At 41.9% G+C, this 20,901-nt stretch overlaps 1 protein-coding gene and 1 long non-coding RNA gene across 3 annotated transcripts in view; one reads left to right on the top strand and one right to left on the bottom strand.

Moving 5' to 3' along the window:
* il16 (interleukin 16) overlaps positions 1-20,901 on the bottom strand; it is a 123,526-nt gene that overhangs the window by 9,108 nt on the left and 93,517 nt on the right. For both annotated transcript variants that reach the window (XM_061884283.1, XM_061884292.1), the window contains 7 exons: positions 10,944-11,016; positions 9,552-10,609; positions 9,008-9,156; positions 8,669-8,834; positions 1,974-2,075; positions 1,211-1,427; positions 978-1,106 (listed from right to left, as the gene is read on the bottom strand). In XM_061884283.1, the coding sequence (XP_061740267.1) occupies positions 978-1,106; positions 1,211-1,427; positions 1,974-2,075; positions 8,669-8,834; positions 9,008-9,156; positions 9,552-10,609; positions 10,944-11,016 (1,894 nt within the window). The remainder of the gene's footprint in view (positions 1-977; positions 1,107-1,210; positions 1,428-1,973; positions 2,076-8,668; positions 8,835-9,007; positions 9,157-9,551; positions 10,610-10,943; positions 11,017-20,901) is intronic.
* LOC133541173 (uncharacterized) overlaps positions 8,931-20,901 on the top strand; it is a 69,652-nt gene continuing 57,681 nt past the window's right edge. Inside the window, exon 1 of the long non-coding RNA XR_009803802.1 lies at positions 8,931-9,170. This is a non-coding gene — a long non-coding RNA (uncharacterized LOC133541173). The remainder of the gene's footprint in view (positions 9,171-20,901) is intronic.

Below are 20,901 nucleotides of genomic sequence, written 5' to 3'. Positions count from 1 at the left end.
ACCCCGTAGCCAGCCGCTACATTATACATAGTTAAATGTTATGTTGAAGAGGTTCATTTAGCCTACTGACGTGTATTTATAAATGGTTGATTTATACAGGCTAGTAAGGTAAAGTGTTGTATCTGACAACTCTTGATGGTACAAACCATATATCACGTCACAGACAATGTCACGCTAACATAACGTGACACCTCTGATGAAGGCTGCAGAAGCTAGGTAGCCCAAACTTGTCAGGTACAACACTTTACCTTACCAGTCTATAGAAATCAACCATTTATAAATAGTTAAATGTTGTTACCCACATACGAAAAACGAGCAGCACTCTTTGAAACAGTATGTGGGCATACTTTTATTTTGAAGTGTCTCGTTTGGTCTGCCGACGGATGTAAGGAAGCTACTTCCGGGTATGGCCAACGAGGTATTTGTCATTTGTTAGTATTTTACTTGGTAAAATGTTTAATCCACATGCTGTGCATGTTATCATTTTTACGTTTGTAACGTACTTTATTTATTACAGATTTCACGGTGAATTTGAAGGGAAAGTAAGCCTTCAAATAAATCAGTTCAAGAAAGCCATTGTCCGTGCTATTTGGAGGGAGTTACACTTTCTAACCTCACTAGTGCCTTGCATCATCTATATTAGATATATGACAATGGGCGGGTGGCGGGCGGGTGTGGCTTTGATAAAATGTTGGTTCGGGTGGATGACGACTTTAGTGATGCGGTTGCGGATTATATAATTGCCTATCCGCGCATCTCTACCGTGTTCCTTTGATTATTGCAAAGCACATGTGCAATATGCACACAGTTCCAGCATGCTAAAAAAGTAGGTTCCTGCCTCTAAAATGCCCATAAAAAGTAGTACATGTCTGTTGCATGTTTCAAAACATGGTAAAAGTCAACAGTTAGAAGAATTATAACATGAATTCTGTAATTCCCCAACTCAGTTGCTGCAACACAATCCAACATGACCGTACCTTTAAAGATCCTGTTGATGACTAATGGTCTATCTCCATGGATTGAAGCCTTTCCTCCTTCCAAGGTAAAGCCAACTCCACCTGCTCCTTTCTCCAGCTCCACACTTTGTATTGTGCCTTTGTCCTTCTCTGCAACCAAACACATGATGCTGCTTATCTCTCAACCTTCTGAGGAACCTTGGCCCGCTGGTCCAGTAGTTCTCTCAATGGAGATTCAAGGTAAACTGACGCACTTGCAGGGTTCGACTCATCACCGCTTCTGCCTTCCTCTTCTGTCCTCTTGCAAACCACCACCACGGCAAGCTTGAGCGTGCGTGCCTGACGCAGAGCTGCAGTAGCAGCAGCGTGCGTAACGCCACGCAACGCCTGGCCGTTTATGGACAACACCTCGTCTCCTTTGTGGATGGTGCCCTCCTGTGTGGCCAGTCCGCCTGGGAACACTTTGTGCACCTGAACAAAGAAAACACCAATATTTCAGTTTCTAATGACATGTTCACTTTAAATATCAAACAGATGGTCACTTTACACTTTCACCAACTCTTCTTGGCAGAATTAGTTTAAACTTGTTGGTTTCAAGGATTCAAGGAACTTCATGTCATACCAGCGCAGATGAGATGACACACATTTTTGGTTTACTAGCATTTACCACACTTTTAGCTGCTCACATCGTTCAGAAATACAAAACGTATTTACCGTAATTTGAAAATCACATGTGTGATTATTTTTTGTCATGGTCTGAAAAAAAAGTGATGCAATAAATATGGGGAGAATAATCCTGTATTCTGATATTTACAGAAGCACTATAGTCTAAAAGTGTTAAAGATGTAAATTAATCTCTGTCCCCACCTCATGTTACATTTCAACTGTGAGTCCCAAAAGTTAGGCTTGTCTCATGTTTTTTTAATGTTACGAAATACAAATTTTGAGACCCCACAAGGTGAAGTTACATTTCCGCAATGTGTATAATGATGTAGAGAGTGTAAGATTAAAACTTACTCTGAGAGATTTGCTCTCGAGGTCAGAGCCTCCAGCAATGCTGAAGCCCAGCCCGACTCCTTCTTCTTTATGCAGAATCACAACGTGGATGTCTTGCAGTTGCTGAGGAGAAAAGTCTTAATTTAGTCTTGAAGTCTTGTTTTATTTTGAAGTGTGAGATATGGTAAATAGCAACATCCTAGTAGGCATAAGACATTGAAACAACGGTGAGAACTTGTTGAATTACTACATGACCTTGAGCAATTCAAACCAAATGTTGAAACAACATGCTTTTTGACAAGGTTTAATCAATGCTGGGTCCTGAAGTTGATTTGACCATTGAATTGCGGTCATTTTCCAACCAATATTGTACAACACAAATACAACATTGAAACAACATGCTGTTTGACGACGTTTATTCAATGTCAAAAGGTGATGTTGATTTGACCTTTGAAATTTGGTAATTTCCCAACCAACAGAGTGGATCCAACGTTGGACATCAACGTTGTCTCAATTTACTAATACAACTATTTTGTAACAAATTCAGTCCGTTTTAAAGGACTTGTATGTATAATCAGCCTGCTGGGATACTCTTATCAGTATGCAGACATCTGGTTGCTATTTGCTCTTCATCAAATTATAATTTTCCTCTTATAGCGTTATTCTATTATTCTTTTGTTGTGTTATTCTTAATTTTAGAATACCTTTCTTTTGTTCTGTGATACTTCTCAAAATCCTCAATTTCAAAACACTGACTCATTAGCCAAACCTTTTTAACATTTTGACAATTCCTTTTGATATCAATATTCTTATTCATACTTTTGTTGATATTTGTTTGTTCACTGTGTATATTTTTCGATCCATCCATCTTCTACCGCTTATTCCAATTGGGATCGCGGAGGGCGCTAGTACCTATCTCAGCTACAATCGGGCAGAAGCCGTGTACACCCTGGACAAGTCGCCACCTCATCGCAGGGCCAACACAGATAGACAGACAACATTCCAGTTTGGTTAATATTTAGAATGCTTAAAAAAATCCATTCGTCATCATGTCTTTCATAATGATTGTAAACGATAGGCAAAATCCCCCCCAAAAGCGCAGTTCCCCTGTAATTTAGCTTTGTCAGTGTGATGACTCTTCTTCGGCATGGTAATGCCGGCGTTGTTTTCCCAAGGATGCGTCGAAGCGATGAACACAACAAGGTAAGTTAAAGGGTATTTATTTAACAATAAAAAGCTATGAACAAAAACACTGGTGTAAAGAGAAAAGGTAAACTAAAGACGCTAGCGTGAAAGCTAGGATAAAACACAAGGAAAACTAAAACTTGGTACGAGGACACAAAAGAGTAAACAAAAACATTCAGCATGAAAGCTGGAAAATAAAGTGGCTTAGCGTGAGAGCTAGCGAGAAAATACATACATAGAATGATGAGCGTCGTCACTGTTGCGCGTGGGCAAATTAGGATCCGAAAATGAGTAAACCGAAAAGGTGAGCTTAAATAGGAGGGTGAAAATTAGTAGCAGGTGTGCGGGGCGAGACTAACAGGTGGACTGATGTGTAACCATAGTGATGGACAAAAACAGGAAATAAACGGGTCAGACTGAGAATGAAAAAACAAACATGTGAAGATCTGAGCAGCAGATCGCAGCAGTCAAAAGCTGTCCTACTTGCCAAGAAGTACCGTATTTTTCGGAGTATAAGCTGCTCCGGAGTATAAGTCGCACCTGCCGAAAATGCATATAAAAGAAGGAAAAAAACATATAAAAGTCGCACTGGAGTATAAGTCGCATTTTTGGGGGAAATTTATTTGATAAAACCCCAACACCAAGAATAGACATTTAAAAGGCAATTTAAAATAAATAAAGGATAGTGAACAACAGGCTGAAAAAGTGTACGTTATATGACGCATAAATAACCGACTGAGAAGGTGCCTGGTATGTTAACGTAACATATTATGGTAAGAGTCATTCAAATAACTATAACATATAGAACATGCTATACATTTACCAAACAATCTGTCACTCCTAAATGCTAAATCCCATGAAATCTTATACGTCTAGTCTCTTACATGAATGAGCTAAGTAATATTATTTGATATTTTACGGTAATGTGTTAATAATTTCACACATTAGTCGCTCCTGAGTATAAGTTATACCCCTGGCCAAACTATGAAAAAAAACTGCGACTTATATGATAATTCTCTTCTTCCCTGGAGTTGTTGCAGGGGGCCTAACCTCTCCGTTCTGTTCCTTACGTCATTCGTGGTCCATTTGTAATTATGGATTAGTACATAGTGGGGCCCTAGAACCTTCCATTGTACTTGGCCACAAGTCTTTGTCGTCAATGATTCCCGGGCGCGGCAACCGCTGCTGCCCACTGCTCCCCTCACCTCCCAGGGGGTGATCAAGAGTGATGGTCAAATGCAGAGAATCATTTCGCCACACCTAGTGTGTGTGTGACAATCATGGGTACTTTAACTTTAATTTTAAGCGAATGACCCTTGATGTGCCACACATCTTATTGTCCTGCCTTCAAAGCCATTAACTTGAAAAAGTTCATCTGTTTTTCTGCCATTCCAGTCTTCATGCACTTTAGGTGTGACGTCCTTTGGGACTACTGGTACCCTCTAACTTAGTTCAGCCCATCTGCCCAGATATTTTACCATAGTGTGCCCGCCGTGTGCACTACAGACTACTTGGAGGCATACTGTAAGTGAGAGTTGTGCAGTGCTCCTTTCCACATCTATCTTGACGAAGATGTGCGGCGTGACAGGTGTCCAAAGGTACTACCCCTCACAAGATACACCATACCCCAATATCACGTGGCCATGAAGCTACAAAGTTTGTCTCCCTATTTGAAACGTCATCCCTGCAAGAATATAAATTAGTATTACTCGCAGCCTGCTAAATGAACATGTATCATTAAAAACTGTCATTATTATCACACTCTGCTGTAGTACAGCTTCAGAATATCTTTATGTTTCTGGTGTTTACAGTTCTATTTAGCATCTTGTGTTTAATCTGGGTTATTTGTATACTTCTGTTATTATTATCAGGGGTGGACTCTTCTTAAACTGGGTAAAGCTATGGTGCAGCAGGTGATTCTCATCGGCATCCTTCACCTGGGGCCTCATGTAACAAGCTTGCATACGCACAAAAACTTGCCGTACGCCCCTTTTCACAGCAAAGTTGAGCTGTATCAAGACTGACGTGGAAATGTGCACTGCCTTATGACAACTCCTTAGCTGCCGAACGCACATTTCTACAGGCCGTGAAAACCTTAGCAACACACAGAGGGATGCTGGGTAGCAGTTCACATAAATAAGTGACAAATTTTACTCCTCAGACTGATTGACGAGCCCATCAGCGACATATGAAAAATTAACGGGGTGGTATGGCTCGGTTGGTAGAGCGGCCGTGCCAGCAACTTGAGGGTTGCAGGTTCAATCCCTGCTTCCGCAGTCCTAGTCACTGCCGTTGTGTCCTTGGGCAAGACACTTTACCCACCTGCTCCCAGCGCCACCCACACTGGTTTAAATGTAAAAATTAGATTTTGGGTTTCACTATTTAAAGCGCTTTAAGTCACTAGAGAAAAAGCGCTATATAAATATAATTCACTTCACTTCACTTACATGAAAAACGAGAAAAAAGCACCTCCCACTGCTAGTTCAGACCGTGCCGAGCTCAGGCACATGGCTACTTTTAATGGAACAGCTTGGCTTGGGTGGTAGAGAGGCTGTGCCAGAAACTTCAGGGCTCCAGGTTTGATTTTCCGCGTCTCCCATCCCAGTCACTTCTGTTTTGTCCTTGGGCAAGACTCCCTGGGCAATTATTTTGACTTGGGGCCAACTGTATTGGAAAATAATGTGTCTGGGGGCCGGTATTATTTTTAGGAACACTAATACAAAACCTCTCGATAATGTCTGATTGAATGCTAAACACGTTATGACAGACCGCCTTAAAAACGGAACGGAATTTCACATTTTTTTACTGAATGGGACACCCAGAATGTACATGAAAATAAAGAATGTGGGATTTACAATATTAACTATGAACGATAAAACACTAAATATTGACAACATTTGAACGTCACAACCCCTCTCCATCCACATCTAAAAACACAACAAAATATGATCGCCAAGGGTAAAAAAACCTCAAAAAAACACCTATCTGATGCATCTGATATATCACTAAGCTTTAGAACCTACTCAGTGGCCTAGGGGTTAGAGTGTCCGCCCTGAGATCGGTAGGTTGTTAGTGTGATGGGTCAGAGAATCATTTCAACACACCTAGTGGGTGTGTGATAATCATTGGTACTTTACTTTAACTTTGTTGTAAAAATCTCCTTCCGTTTCTGTCTCTGACACCCACATTTCAGGCTCTGGTAACACACTGTGGAAAAGCTGAGCTGCTGTGACTTAGATTACCATAGTAACTAATTGATTACCAAAGTAACTAATATATCATGCAAAAGCACAGATTCTAACCATTGATATACTTTGTATAGTTGGAGACGTACGGTCATTACAAAACATGACTGCACATCATAATGGCAGCTGCACTTTCCATCTTAAAGAAATAAAAAAAAATATTTGGGCCAGATTAAAAAGCTTAACGGGCCGCATGTGGCCCCCGGGCCTTGATTTGCCCAGGTCTGCTCTATACCTATCTGCTCCCAGTGCCACTCACACTGGTTTAAGCATAGCTTAAAATATCTAGATCAGGGGTCACCAACACGGTGCCCGCGGGCACCAGGTAGCCCGTAAGGACCAGATGTTCTAAAAATAGCTCAAATAGCAGCACTTACCAGTGAGCTGCCTCTATTTTCTTACAGTTTATTTATTTAATAGCAAGCTAGTCTCCCCTTGCTCAACATTTTTAATTCTAAGAGAGACAAAACTCAAATAGAATTTGAAAATCCCAAAAAATATTTAAAAGACTTGGTCTTCACTTGTTTAAATAAATTCATTTATTTTCTTACTTTGCTTCTTATAACATTCGGAAAAACAATTTTAGAGAAAAAAAAAAACCTTAAAAATGATTTTAGGATTTTTAAAGACATATACCTTTTTAACTTTTAAATTCCTTCCTCTTCTTTCCTGACAATTTAAATCAATGTTCAAGTAAATTATTTTTTTTATTGTAAAGAATAATAAATACATTTTAATTTAATTCTTCATTTTAGCTTCTGTTTTTTTGACGAAGAATATTTGTGAAATATTTCTTCAAACTTATTATGATTAAAATTTAAAAAAAGATATTTGTCTTTGTTAGAAATATAGCTTGGTCCAATTTGTTATATATTCTAACAAAGTGCAGATTGGATTTGACCCTATTTAAAACATGTCATCAAAATTCTAAAATTAATCTTAATCAGGAAAAATTACTAATGATGATCCAGACATTTTTTTTTTTTTCTTTTTCAAAAATATTCAAATCAGCTAGTTTTTCTATTCTTTTTTTCGGTTTACTTTTTATTTTAAAGAGTCAAAATATATTTATAAAAATATTTATCTGTTTGTATATATATTTATTGTGAGAAATCAATAAGATGATCAGTGTTTTCACAAAGATAAATATCATTAATTATTAATAATAACATACAGTTAAAGGTAAATTGAGCAAATTGGCTATATCTGGCAATTTATTTAAGTGTGTATCAAACTGGTATCCCTTCGCATTAATCAGTACCCAAGAAGTAGCTCTTGGTTTCAATAAGGTTGGTGACCCCTGATCTAGATAATGGGTTTCACTATGTAAAGCGCTTTAAGTCTCTAGAGAAAAAGTTCTATATGAATATATTTTTTACTTCACCTCCTAACGCATGTACAAGGGGGCGTGGTCAGGGTGTGCAAAGCGGCAGATTCCAGATAGGTTGCGATGGAGCAAATAAATGTGCTTGTGTTTGTGCGTGCACACACTTTAATACAATTCAATTTTTACTCGTGTACGCCGTTTTCTGGATTTGAAAGGACATCTCTTTTTAGTAGGAAAGACACACAACAGTTGTTACATGAGGGCCCTGGATTGCTGAATTATTGTTGTTTGCTGGTGTTTCATGGCCACATGTACTGCCCTCTGTGTTCCTGCGCCCTGTTTCAGCACCTTCCTACCATGGCCAAAGCATGACAAATCTAATGTTATTAGACTTAATTGCTTCATTGTGTTGCCATAGGATGTGGAAACTGTCCCCGCTATTAACTGTAGTTTTGGGTAAATCCTTCTGCATAATTACTCTTATATCAAGGCAGTGTTCTTAGATAAGCTGCAGATTTCCTGTCCAGTTGCGAGTCTTACTGGGCCCTGCGTCCGAGTAGTTAGATTGTAACGAAACACAAAAGTTAGCTAGGCACTTCTTATTCCTCAGATGAGGCTAGGAGTTAGTGTAGTGACCTGTGCTTGTTAATACAACCATTACCAGAGTATTTTAGCATATGCCAGCTGGTCGTATAACAGAAATATACAGCCGACAAATACAAAGAATCTAAGAAAACATCGACCACGCATGGAGATATCAGTTGAAGTAACAATAGGGCATATGCATATGTCACAAGGTGGGGCAAATTTTAAACGGCTCCATGGTTTGAAATAAAACGTCCTTCACCTTTAGGAAACCCAAATACAATAAAGCAGGTACCAACAGGCAAAGGGTTTCTCTGTATAATATGACCCTAATAGTTAATAAAAACATTATTACACAACACCACTGTTTTCACCTTTAGTGTGTTGTGGTCCAGAGCTCTGACTTCTCTGATCATCATCTGTATTTCCTGTGGCGGGATGACCGAGATGACTGACTGAGCACCAGCAGAAGAAGAAAGAGCAACTTCTTGGGACCCTGTTTGTCCAAACTCAATGCTACATTCTCTGATTGTGGCCAAGCTGAAAAACAAATTGTATGATCTATGTATGTACATATCTTGTAAAAACATCACATCAGCTACCACAAAACAGGAACTGTTTTGTTTTCACTTTCATTTCAGTCCCCACCTACTATTGAACAGAAACTAAACAGCACTTTCTTGCTTAAACAACAGCACAAATGAAAGTCTTACCTAACAGAAAACCCTGGATCAGTGACATCTGAAACAGCATCACACGGCAGAGAGTCCATAATATCGGAGACAATGGATCCTGAGAGATCTGGATTGGTGTTTCCATGGTCAGTGGAAATTGGTAGGGTGCGCATCAACGCTTGCGATACCTAGAGATAACAAGGTATTTAAAATGAATATTTTAACCTGAATATGTTTGTATATGTTCTGTTAAAGCACTAATGTAACATGAGTGAACAGATGGTGTTCTTGTTCTACTTTGTGGTTTACAAAATGCAACTTTGAGCATTTGCAAACAACCCCTTTAACTTGCTGTTGTACCACTTGTATCTGATTTTATATGCTAGTCAATAAAATGTGATACTTGTGGTTTCGCTGAAATCAGTCATAGCATCGGATGGGGACACCCTAATAATTTCCAGGGAAATTGTCTTCTCTTGTTCTAATAATAAGTATCTCTAAAACTTGTTTTTGGATTATGGCTGCTAGATGGATGTGCAGAGGTTCCAAATGAAAAGTCCAGTGTGGAGTGAAAATACTGTACCTGGTTACTAAAGGCAAGGATTTTACTAAAATTCTCCCCCCCTGGATCTTGATATGAGGTACTGTCTGTTGGTAGATTGGTCAACTTCAGGTCAAGTTCTCTTTGGTTTTCTGCTGCATTCTGTTCTGTTCTTTCTGGAGAACTTTTCCCTTCAGTATGGCTGAATACCACAGAGGTGAGGCTTGCAGTGGAGAAGGCTTTTTCCTCCGCAAACCCACTGAGTAAATTTGGTTCTACTTCTGCACCTTCTAGTTCTCTGGATGTTTGGACGGTCAAGGTATGCTGCGCTGAAACTGAATTTGAACATTTCCCCCCATGTTTTAGATTTGTACTAGTCTGACAAGACGGGGAGTCTGCAAGGGACTGGCTGGATTGAGGCTTTGTATTAAAAAAAATACATTTTCCAGTACTTTCAAGACTAGCAGAAAGTGGCGCAGATGTTTGTGCACCTTCTATTCCCTTTTCAGACGCAGATCGCTTAAGCGTGTTGTCTGGATTGTCATTTTTGTTTTTTTCATACTTTCTGTCCCAATGTTGATCCATGAGTTGAAGGGAGTTGGACAAAACCACAGGACTCCTTTTTTCCTCTTTGTCTGTACTGTTTGAGAAGCTTTCAAATGAATGGATCTTGTCTTTGATGGACCGATTGGCCACAAATGAGGCTGATCTAACATTAAAACTTCTATAAAATCCTCCAGCTTGCTTCGTCTTGACAGGTTCATCTGGCTTCTTCCGGTCCTGCTCATGGCGAATCTTTCTCAGGCTTTGCCGAAACCAAGCAGGTTTTGGTGCCACAGGAGGCCCCATCCTTAAAGCGCTGAGGATCTCCATTTTTTTCTCAGCAGTCAGGTCTATGGTGTGTTCTTCAGTACTCATGATGACAGGTGCGATGTGGACACCGACAGACTTCGTGCTGTCTGCAAGGTGGTGAAGAAGCTGACGGTTGTGGTTGACTTCTGGCAGATCTTCAGGGGAAGTGTCTGAAAGGCGAACCCAGGGATCCTGAAGCTGTTGTTCAATGCGTTTCTGCCTCCTAAGAGCTTTTCTGTTGGATCCACCTGTACTCAATATAGAAGAATATAAGTGTGGTTATAGGAGTAATAGATTTTGAACATGCATACAGTTACTGTGCAGCCCTTTGAGACACTAGTGATTTAGGGCTATATAAGTCAACATTGATTGATTTCCATTGTATAACTACAGCATGTCCAAAAAAGTAGAAGGGTGCAGAGCTTAGGTTTGGTTCATCATAAATATTCATTTGTATGTCTATTATTCCATATTATTCTTGAGTGTTAGTCTCTGTCATACTAAACTGCGTCAAAAGCTTTCGTGTGTTACCATACAACAAAATCATTCACAAGCATGCCCTGGAAATGAAATCGATCCTACCTGTGCGGAGTTTGTCCTCAAAAGTGACGTTGTCTTTGCTGCTTTCTGATGTTCTTCTCATTTGTTCTCCTTCCTGGTTAACAAACAGGAAGTGTTTTTGTCACAAAGAGGTTCAGTAACTTCCGCTACACTCAAACCACACAGCAAACACAAACACACACCATGCATGATGGATAGATGCAAACGGATGCATAACCAGAAAATACATATTGTGTCAAAATTGCAAGTGAATGCTGAAGATCACAGGCTGAATTGAGATGACGTACGGAAAATGGGGATTTACGGGATGTGGCATTTTTTGTTAGGTAGTCTACATCTGTTTGTAACAAACTGATTTGAATGGGTTGATAAATGTGTAAATTACGGGTGTCCTGATAAAACTTTTTCACTATTGATACGATACCACTATTGAAGGGGACCTATTATGCAAAACCAACCTTTCTTACCTATTGGTACCTGTTTTTGAGCATTTCAAATCTGCATAGATCCCAAATATTTAAAAAAATAATCCATGGAGGCAATGCACAGATATTTGTAAAATAATATTGCCTTTCTTCATACTTCAAACAAACGAGCCGTTTGGAATTTGCCCCAATTTGTGACGTTTTTCACAATTGTGATGTCAGCGGATATCTCCATATATGGTAGTAATTTACCTAAAGATCTTTGTCTGAGTTCGCTATTGTAGTCAAATGCTGTAGTCAATAAGCTCCTTTTTGTCAATCATTTTGTTGTGGGGCTGACTGCCTCATACATGCAAATGCATCCTCCGAAGTTGCCATTTCAAATAAACTCAGCGTATAATTCTGACTTACATCTGTCAGTAGACTTGGAAGCACGCAGTCGAAGTGGAGGAATGTAAATAAGACTGCTCACAAAATGACACATCTTGAAGAGACGATCAGAAAGCGCCTTGAAGATGGTCTCTAAAACATAATTTGTGCAAAGTCTTGACCAAATAACCAACTTTACTTGTTATATAGATCACAAGTGTTTTGAACATGGAAAAAAAATCATATTCAAGTTTGTAACTAGGATTTGACAAATATCAAGGTCAAAAATTAGTTGTCCAAGTGAAACTTTAAAAGGCTAAAATCATGGAGGCACCTTATAAATAATCAAAGCTTACATTGAAGTAGAACGATCACATGTTGTATTATCTAACATATTTGACAATCAGCATGATTTTGTAACAGTCTACTTTTTTTTATTAATATGCTGAAGTGGTAGTGTAACTCTTAAACTTGACAAACAAAAAATCCCATTGGTAAAAACTGCCTTATTCCAACTTAGACCTCTCCAGAAGGTCAAATCTTACCTGCCCATAAACCAGTTAGAAATAGTCGTGCACGCACTAATAACATCCCGCTTGGATTACTGTAATTTTGGCATTGGCCTCAATCAGTCTACCACTCACCGCTTACAACTGGTCCAAAACGCAGCTGGACACCTGCTCACAGTAACGAGGACACATGAGCACATCACACCCTGTACTGGTTTCTCTCCACTGGCTGCCTGTTGATTTTAGAAGCCATTGAATATTTTATATTTTGTTTTTAAATTTCTCCATGGGCTGGCTCCACCATACATATCTAACCTACTTATTCTGCGCACCCCTGTCAGAGCGCTAAGGTCATCAGACGAGTGCTTTTTAGAATGCCCAAGGTCGAGACTGAAGACCAGAGGAGACTGGACGTTTGCAGTAGCAGGCCCTAAACTTTGGGACGCTCTCCCTCTGAATCTCAAAATGGCAACATCTCCTGATACTTCTAAAATCTTCTTTAAAAACTCACTTACTTGCGCTGGTGTTTAACACAAGCTGAGCTGGACATGTGTCAGTGGCATTTTGGTTAGAGTGTCCGCCCTGAGATCGGTAGGTTGTGAGTTTAAACCCCGGCCGTGTCATACCAAAGACAATAAAAATGGGACCCATTACCCCCCTGCTTGGCACTCAGCATCAAGGGTTGGAATTGGGGGTTAAATCACCACAAATTATTCCCGGGCGCAGCCACCGCTGCTGCTCACAGCTCCCCTCAACTCCGAGGGGGTGATCAAGGGTGATGGGTCAAATGCAGAGAGAATAATTTTGCCACACCTCGTGTGTGTGTGACAATCATTGGTACGTTAACTTTAACTTTTTTTATCTTTTTATCCATTTTTAACTGAGTTTTATGGATTGTTTGGTATTTATTGTGATTTCTATAAATTTTTTACCTTTTTAAATTTTTTTTTTTGCACAATTTTAATGCATTTTAACTGTGCTTTATATATAGAATGTTTCCTGCTTATTGTGATTTTGATGATTATTTTTTAATATTTTACCTTTCTGTTTTAATCTGTACAGCACTTAGGGGCAGTAGTCTGTTTTAGAAATGTGCTATATAACTAAAATGTACCTTGACCAAGTTTAGCGTAATAAACTTGGTCAAGTTTATTACGCTAATAAACTTAAAGATGACTTTAAAAACCAAACCAAATCTAATACCGCAACCGGGTATTAGATGGTAGAAGGTTTTGGCTACGAATTTGGCTACGATTTTGTCTGCTAGACACCAACCTCTATTTAATAATACAACTTTAACATTTGACAACCAAACAATTAAACAAGAAGACTCGGTAAAGAATCTGGGTATTATCTTCAACCCAACTCTCTCCTTTGAGTCACACATCAAAAGCGTTACTAAAACGGCCTTCTTTCATCTCCGTAATATCGCAAAAATCGCTCCATTTTGTCCACTAAAGACGCTGAGATCATTATCCATGCGTTTGTTACGTCTCGCCTCGATTACTGTAACATATTATTTTCGGGTCTCCCCATGTCTAGCATTAAAAGATTACAGTTGTTACAAAATGCAGCTGCTAGATTTTGACAAGAACAAGAAAGTTTGATCATATTACACCTATACTGGCTCACCTCCACTGGCTTCCTGTGCACTTAAGATGTGACTTTAAGGTTTTACTACTTACGTATAAAATACTACACGGTCTAGCTCCAGCCTATCTTGCCGATTGTATGTCCCGGCAAGAAATCTGCGTTCAAAGGACTCCGGCTTATTAGTGATTCCCAAAGCCCCCAAAAAAGCCTGCGGGCTATAGAGCATTTTAATTTCGGGCTCCAGTACTCTGGAATGCCCTCCCGGTAACAGTTCGAGATGCCACCTCAATAGAAGCATTTAAGTCTCACCTTAAAACTAATTTGTATACTCTAGCCTTTAAATAAACTTCCTTTTTAGACCAGTTGATCTGCCGTTTCTTTTCTTTTTCTCCTATGTCCCACTCTCCCTTGTGGAGGGGGTCCGGTCCGATCCGGTGGCCATGTACTGCTTGCCTGTGTATAGGCTTGGGACATCTCTGCGCTGCTGATCCGCCTCCGCTTGGGATGGTTTCCTGCTGGCTCCGATGTGAACGGGACTCTCGCTGCTGTGTTGGATCCGCTTTGGACTGGACTCTCGCGGCTGTGTTGGATCCATAATGGATTGAACTTTCACAGTATCATGTTAGACCCGCTCGATATCCATTGCTTTCGTCCTCTCCAAGGTTCTCATAGTCTTCATTGTCACCGACGTCCCACTGGGTGTGAGTTTTCCTTGCCCTTATGTGGGCCTACCGAGGATGTCGTAGTGGTTTGTGTTGTGGTTTGTGCAGCCCTTTGACACACTAGTGATTTAGGGCTATATAAGTAAACATTGATTGATTGATACTATGCCACCGGAGGTGCAGGTGAAACATTTCTGGTGATATTTTAGTCAGTAACATAGCATGAACTGGCAAAGAATATGTTTGGGGTAAAATATTATATGAAGCACCTTGTCGTTCAATAATTTACATTTGAATGCCCTTCTTCATGCAAAACGATTCCAAAAGCCCTATGCAGAGCGCTTGTTTTGCATTTAAGGCAGTGCGACTCTTGACTTACACGACAAAGTTATTATACCGACTGTGTTTCACATCAATTTTATTCATGTGAAACTGACATTAAAAACGTCAGTATGACTTAATGTTATTATTATGTTGATAGCTCATTTCTTATCGGATGATACTTAAAGTAAAAGTGGACTTCAGTGCATTACGTTGTTAGAGTTTTAGCGGGCTGTGTATGACCAAAGATCACATATTTGTTGTGGGACATGCGCATTCTGCGTCTCTCTCCGCTGCGAGTCCAACCAGAGGACCCGCCGACAGCGCACTCCAGACACGCCCCCGCATTCATCAAGCGGACGGCGCCCACTCTCCGCCGCAGCCGGCTGCAGGACACACCTGTGACTGACGATGAGCAGCATAAAAGACCAGTGGACACAGGGATCCGTGCGGGAACTTAGTTCCAAATGCGTACCGTAAGCAATCACCCTGCTTTATGCAAACCTGCTCTCCCTGTGCCCTGTACCTCTACGTGTTCTCAGTGTCTTCTCCCGTGTCCCCACAGAATCCTCCGTCGCCCGCAAGGTGAGCTGTGCGTCTCACTCTTTTCCCTGGATCTCCCTCTGGATTCTGACTGCCTCCTTTGTACCTCGACTCCTCGCTCGTTTGACCTGAACCCTCTGCCTGCCCCACGGACTTCCGCGTTCTCTTTTGTCAACACTTGGGTAAAACACACTTCAGTTAATTAACACACTTAGACTAACACCATACACTCTAGAGTTTTTGCCACGCTCCATTTACTTAGTATGTTTTCTGTTGATTGATTATTACATATATACATTTGTTAATATAGATATATATATATATATATATATATATATATATTAATAAATCTTTGGACATACTGCCACCTGGTGTCCGTTTGCCGTCACGTCCTCCTTAGTAAACCATAACAGTAAGTTCCCGCCAGAAAAATTAAATAGTAGGACCTGACGGCACAGTATTTTTTGTTGTTGTTGTTGTTGTTGTTGTTGTTTTCATAGCCCCCAGTGACTTTAGCTCTGTCCCAGTGACTTTTTGTTTGTTTTTTTTTGGTTTTCTCAACTTTCCTCCTTCCTTTTTGCCCCTGTCACGATGTCTTTTTCCTCCACCATGGACAATTTTTATAGTCCTCAACACTCCGTCAAGGGACTGTTTAATTTCAATACGGGGAGGGATGAATTTGCCCGGCGCCTGGCCACCCACCTCCCACCCTTAGTGACAATTCCTCAGTCAGCTGGAGGCGTTTGGCATCCGCGTTCGGAAGGGGGGGATAGTGCTGGTGACTGTGCTGATGTGGTGGCGCATTTACACCCAGCCAGGCAAACCCCTGCCATACCTATACCATCTGTTTTTCATTTTTGTACTGGTGGCTGTGCTAATGTGGTAGCACAGCTGCAACCAGACAGACTTCCCCCTGCCCGAGATATCCCACCTATCTTCCGTTTTTCCCAGCCGCAGCCACCAGTCCCCTGGCTAGCCTCCGAGCTAGTACCTGTCCCGAAGCTAGCGCCCGAGCTAGCGCCAGTCCCCGAGCTAGCCCCCGAGCTAGCGCCAGTCCCCGAGCTAGCCCCCGAGCTAGCGTCAGTCCCCGAGCCAGCCCCCGAGCTAGCGTCAGCCCCCGAGCTAGTGTCAGTCCCTGAGCCAGCCCCCGAGCTAGCGTCAGTCCCCGAGCCAGCCCCCGAGCTAGCGTCAGTTCCCGAGCCAGCCCCCGAGCTAGCCCCAGTCCCCGAGCTAGCCCCCGAGCCAGCGGCAGTCCCCGAGCTAGCCCCCGAGCTAGCACCAGCCCCTTGGCAAGCCCCTGAGCTAGCACCTGTCCCCTGGCTAGCCTGTGAGCTAGCACCCATACCTAGGCTGGCCCTGACCCCCGCCCCTCAGCCAGTAGCACTGGCTTCAGCTCCTCAGCCATCTCCTCGTGTCCGGCGGGCTGCAGCACGGCGCCGCCCACCTCCTTGTGTCCGGCGGTCCTCACTACAGTGCCGTCCACCTCCTCGTGTCCGGCGGCCCGCACCAGGGAACCATTCGCGCCCGCCTTACCGACGGCCAAGACGTCGACCGTTCTTTGGTCGTCCACTTCGCCGGCCGCAGCGGCGGTCCACCCGACGCCGCCACCAGACTTGTCCCCGATGGCTTCTGAGACACTTGGGCTGGCGACCCACCACCAGTTCACCCCTCCACCCTCCCTTGATTTTTGTTCCTGCTTTTGGGGGTGTTCAGATTCTAGGACATCTGGAATCTGTCCATAGGGGGGGGATACTGTTGTGGGACATGCGCATTCTGCGTCTCTCTCCGCTGCGAGTCCAACCAGAGGACCCGCCGACAGCGCACTCCAGACACGCCCCCGCATTCATCAAGCGGACCGCGCCCACTCTCCGCCGCAGCCGGCTGCAGGACACACCTGTGACTGACGATGAGCAGCATAAAAGACCAGTGGACACAGGGATCCGTGCGGGAACTTAGTTCCAAATGCGTACCGTAAGCAATCACCCTGCTTTATGCAAACCTGCTCTCCCTGTGCCCTGTACCTCTACGTGTTCTCAGTGTCTTCTCCCGTGTCCCCACAGAATCCTCCGTCGCCCGCAAGGTGAGCTGTGCGTCTCACTCTTTTCCCTGGATCTCCCTCTGGATTCTGACTGCCTCCTTTGTACCTCGACTCCTCGCTCGTTTGACCTGAACCCTCTGCCTGCCCCACGGACTTCCGCGTTCTCTTTTGTCAACACTTGGGTAAAACACACTTCAGTTAATTAACACACTTAGACTAACACCATACACTCTAGAGTTTTTGCCACGCTCCATTTACTTAGTATGTTTTCTGTTGATTGATTATTACATATATACATTTGTTAATATATATATATATATATATATATATATATATATATATATATATATATATATATATATATATATATATATATATATATATATATATCTTTGGACATACTGCCACCTGGTGTCCGTTTGCCGTCACGTCCTCCTTAGTAAACCATAACAATATTAGGAGAGGGTGATCTACCACATGATGTTGTACACCGTACACGATGTGCTACACAAAGTACATTTGCAGTCAGTTATTTTACCTTTTTTTGTCACTTTAAAAAAAGACAGAGGATATGACCTCGGTGTCCTCAATGGTAGTTATGGTCATGATCATAATATGACCCCTTTAAAGCCTTTACTACTGTCTTATACCACTATTGATCCGATATACATACTTGTAGTATTTTCTAGTGTGAAATGTTCGAAAATACTTGCTCAAGTGAAATTACTAAAACAGAAAACAACAGAAGGATTCAAACACATTAACATATTTATTAACAACCATCCGAAATGGACTTATGCTGTCTTTAAGTTGAGGCGGAGTGGCAATTGTTTTTTTTTTGGCAACACCTAGTTCCATCCATTTCTTCTACCTATCCGTGGTCGGGTCACGGAGACAGCGGCCTAAGCAGAGAAGCCCAGATTTCCCTCTCCCCGGCCACTTTGTCCACCTCCTCCCGGGGATCCCAAAGTGTTCCCAAAACAACCAGGAGACATACACTGTAGTCTCCCCAACGTGACCTGGTCGGACATGCCCTAAACACCTCCCGGAGAGGCATTTGGGGGGACTCCTGACCAGATGCCGGAACCACCTCATCTTTCTCCTCTTCATGTTGAGGAGAATATGCTTTATTTTAAACTCCTCCTGAGAGACAGATCTTCTCACCCTATCTGTAAGGGAGAGCCCCGCCATCAGAAGGAAGAAACAAATTTTGGCCGCTCATACCCGAGATCTTGTCCTTTCGGTCATAACCCAAAGCTCATGACATTAGGTGAGAATGGGAACGTAGATCAACCGGTAAATTGAGAGCTTTGCCTTCCGGCTCAGCTCCTTCTTCACCACGACGGATAAACACAGTGTCCGCATCACTCCAGATGCCCCACTGATCCACTCTTCTTCCCTCACCCGTGAACAAGAGTCCAAGGTACTTGAGCTCCTTCATTAAGTTAAGCTCATGGCACAGTAAGTTGAAGGATGCGGACACATTTGTTGCTTGATACTTTATACACTTCTGCTTTGGAGACTTTGTATTTGTAAGTAGTATGAAACTGTAATTATTTGATACTCGTTTATATTGACAAATGTGGTGTTTTAGACTGCAATATTGTTCAATTAGGAACACTAGGTATGTCTAGTTTGTGTGCTTAGCTGTTGTGTAGCTGATAGCACCTGGTAGGCTATAGTCTAACCCATGGATGTCAAACTCTGGCCCGCGGGCCAAATTTGGCCTGCCGTGTAATTTCATTTGGCCCTTGAGGCAATAATAAATTAACATTAAAGCTGGCCCGCCGGTATTATACAGTGGCAGTGCCGCTGTATCACCGCATTCAACGCTAATTCTCATACTTGCCAACCCTCCCGATTTTTCCAGGAGAATCCCGAATTTCAGTGCCCTCCGAAAGTCTCCCGGGGCAACCATTATCCAGAATTTCCACCCGGACAACAATATTGGGGGCGTGCCTTAAAAGTACTGGTTTTAGCATCCTCTACAACTTGTCGTCACGTCAGCTTTTCCTCCATACAAATAGCGTGCCGGCCCAGTCACATAATATATGCGGCTTCTACACACACACAAGTGAATGCAAGGCATACTTGGTCAACAGCCATGCAGGTCACACTGAGGGTGGCCGTATAAACAACGTTAACACTGTTACACCACACTGTGAACCCACACCAAACAAGAATGTCAAACACATTTCGGGAAAACATCCACACCATAACACAACATAAACACAACAGAACAAATACCCAGAACCCCTTGCAGCACTAACTCTTCTGGGATGCTACAATATACACCCCCGCTACCAACAAAACTCGTTTTTGCATGTCACTATAAAGTTATATAAGCCTTGCTTGTTCAATATTCAATGCAAAACTTGTTTGGGTCCCTATTAAAAGGTTAAGTTGTTCAACTTTGGCCCGTGGCTATGTTCAGTTTAGAATTTTGGCCCACTCTGTATTTGAGTTTGACACCCCTGGTCTAACCTGTTTATCTTTTGTAATTTACATCACTACAATACAAGAAAATACCAACCGGGTCTGCGTATAGTAGGAAATTAAAGATGTTCACTGTCTGCCCAGCTTTGCTTTTCTGTGTGTGCACAGCTGTGATTGACAGTCTTTTTTAAATTTGTATTCAATATAAGTAATAATTTGAAAAAACTATAGACATTTTTTAAAATATATGTTCTGTTAGACTAGTAATGGTAACATAAGATAAGGCAGTGTTTTTCAACCACTGTGCCGCGGCACACTAGTGTACCGTGAGATATTGTCTGGTGTGTCGTGGGAGATTATATAATTTCACCTAATTGGGTTAAAAAATGTTTTTGCAAATCAGTAATTATAGTCCGTAAATAATGTGCCATTGTTGAGTGTCTGTGCTGTCTAGAGCTCGGCACAGTAACTGTGTACTAATTCCATATCAGTAGGTGGCAGCAGGGAGCTAATTACTTTGTAGATGTTCAGAACATGGTTTGTCGTAATCACAATATGCAGACGACAGCGGGAGGCAGGGTGCAGGTAAAAAGGTATCTAATGCTTAAACCAAAAGGCAAGTGCCGCTAAGAAAAGGCATTGAAGCTTAGGGATGGCTATGCAAAACGAAGCTAAAACTGAATTGGCTGCAAAGTAAATAAAAACAGAATGCTGGACAACAGCAAAGACTTACAGCGTGTGGTGAAGGAGACCGCAACCACAATGTGCATCTGTACTTGACAAAATGGGATGGCAAGACAAGAAGTAAAACACTACACACAGAAAAACACCAAAAAACTCTGAATAAGTCAGGGAGTGATGTGACAGCTCATGACAGTACACCTACTTTGAGACAAGAGCTATAGTAATGCATGCTTGGTTATGGTTTGAGGTCACGTTTGAGGTCCTCTCCAAGGTTTTTCATAGTCATCATTGTCACTGGCGTCCCACTGGGTGTGAATTCTCCTTGCCTACTGGGTGTGAGTTTTTCTTGACCTTATGTGGGTTCTTCCGAGGATGTCGTAGTTGTAATGGTTTGTACAG

Source organism: Nerophis ophidion, linkage group LG02 (genome assembly GCF_033978795.1).
Source record: "Nerophis ophidion isolate RoL-2023_Sa linkage group LG02, RoL_Noph_v1.0, whole genome shotgun sequence".
NCBI classification, from domain to species: Eukaryota; Metazoa; Chordata; class Actinopteri; order Syngnathiformes; family Syngnathidae; genus Nerophis; species Nerophis ophidion.
Note: the sequence above shows the minus strand (reverse complement) of the source record. Positions and strands in the feature narration are given on the sequence as shown.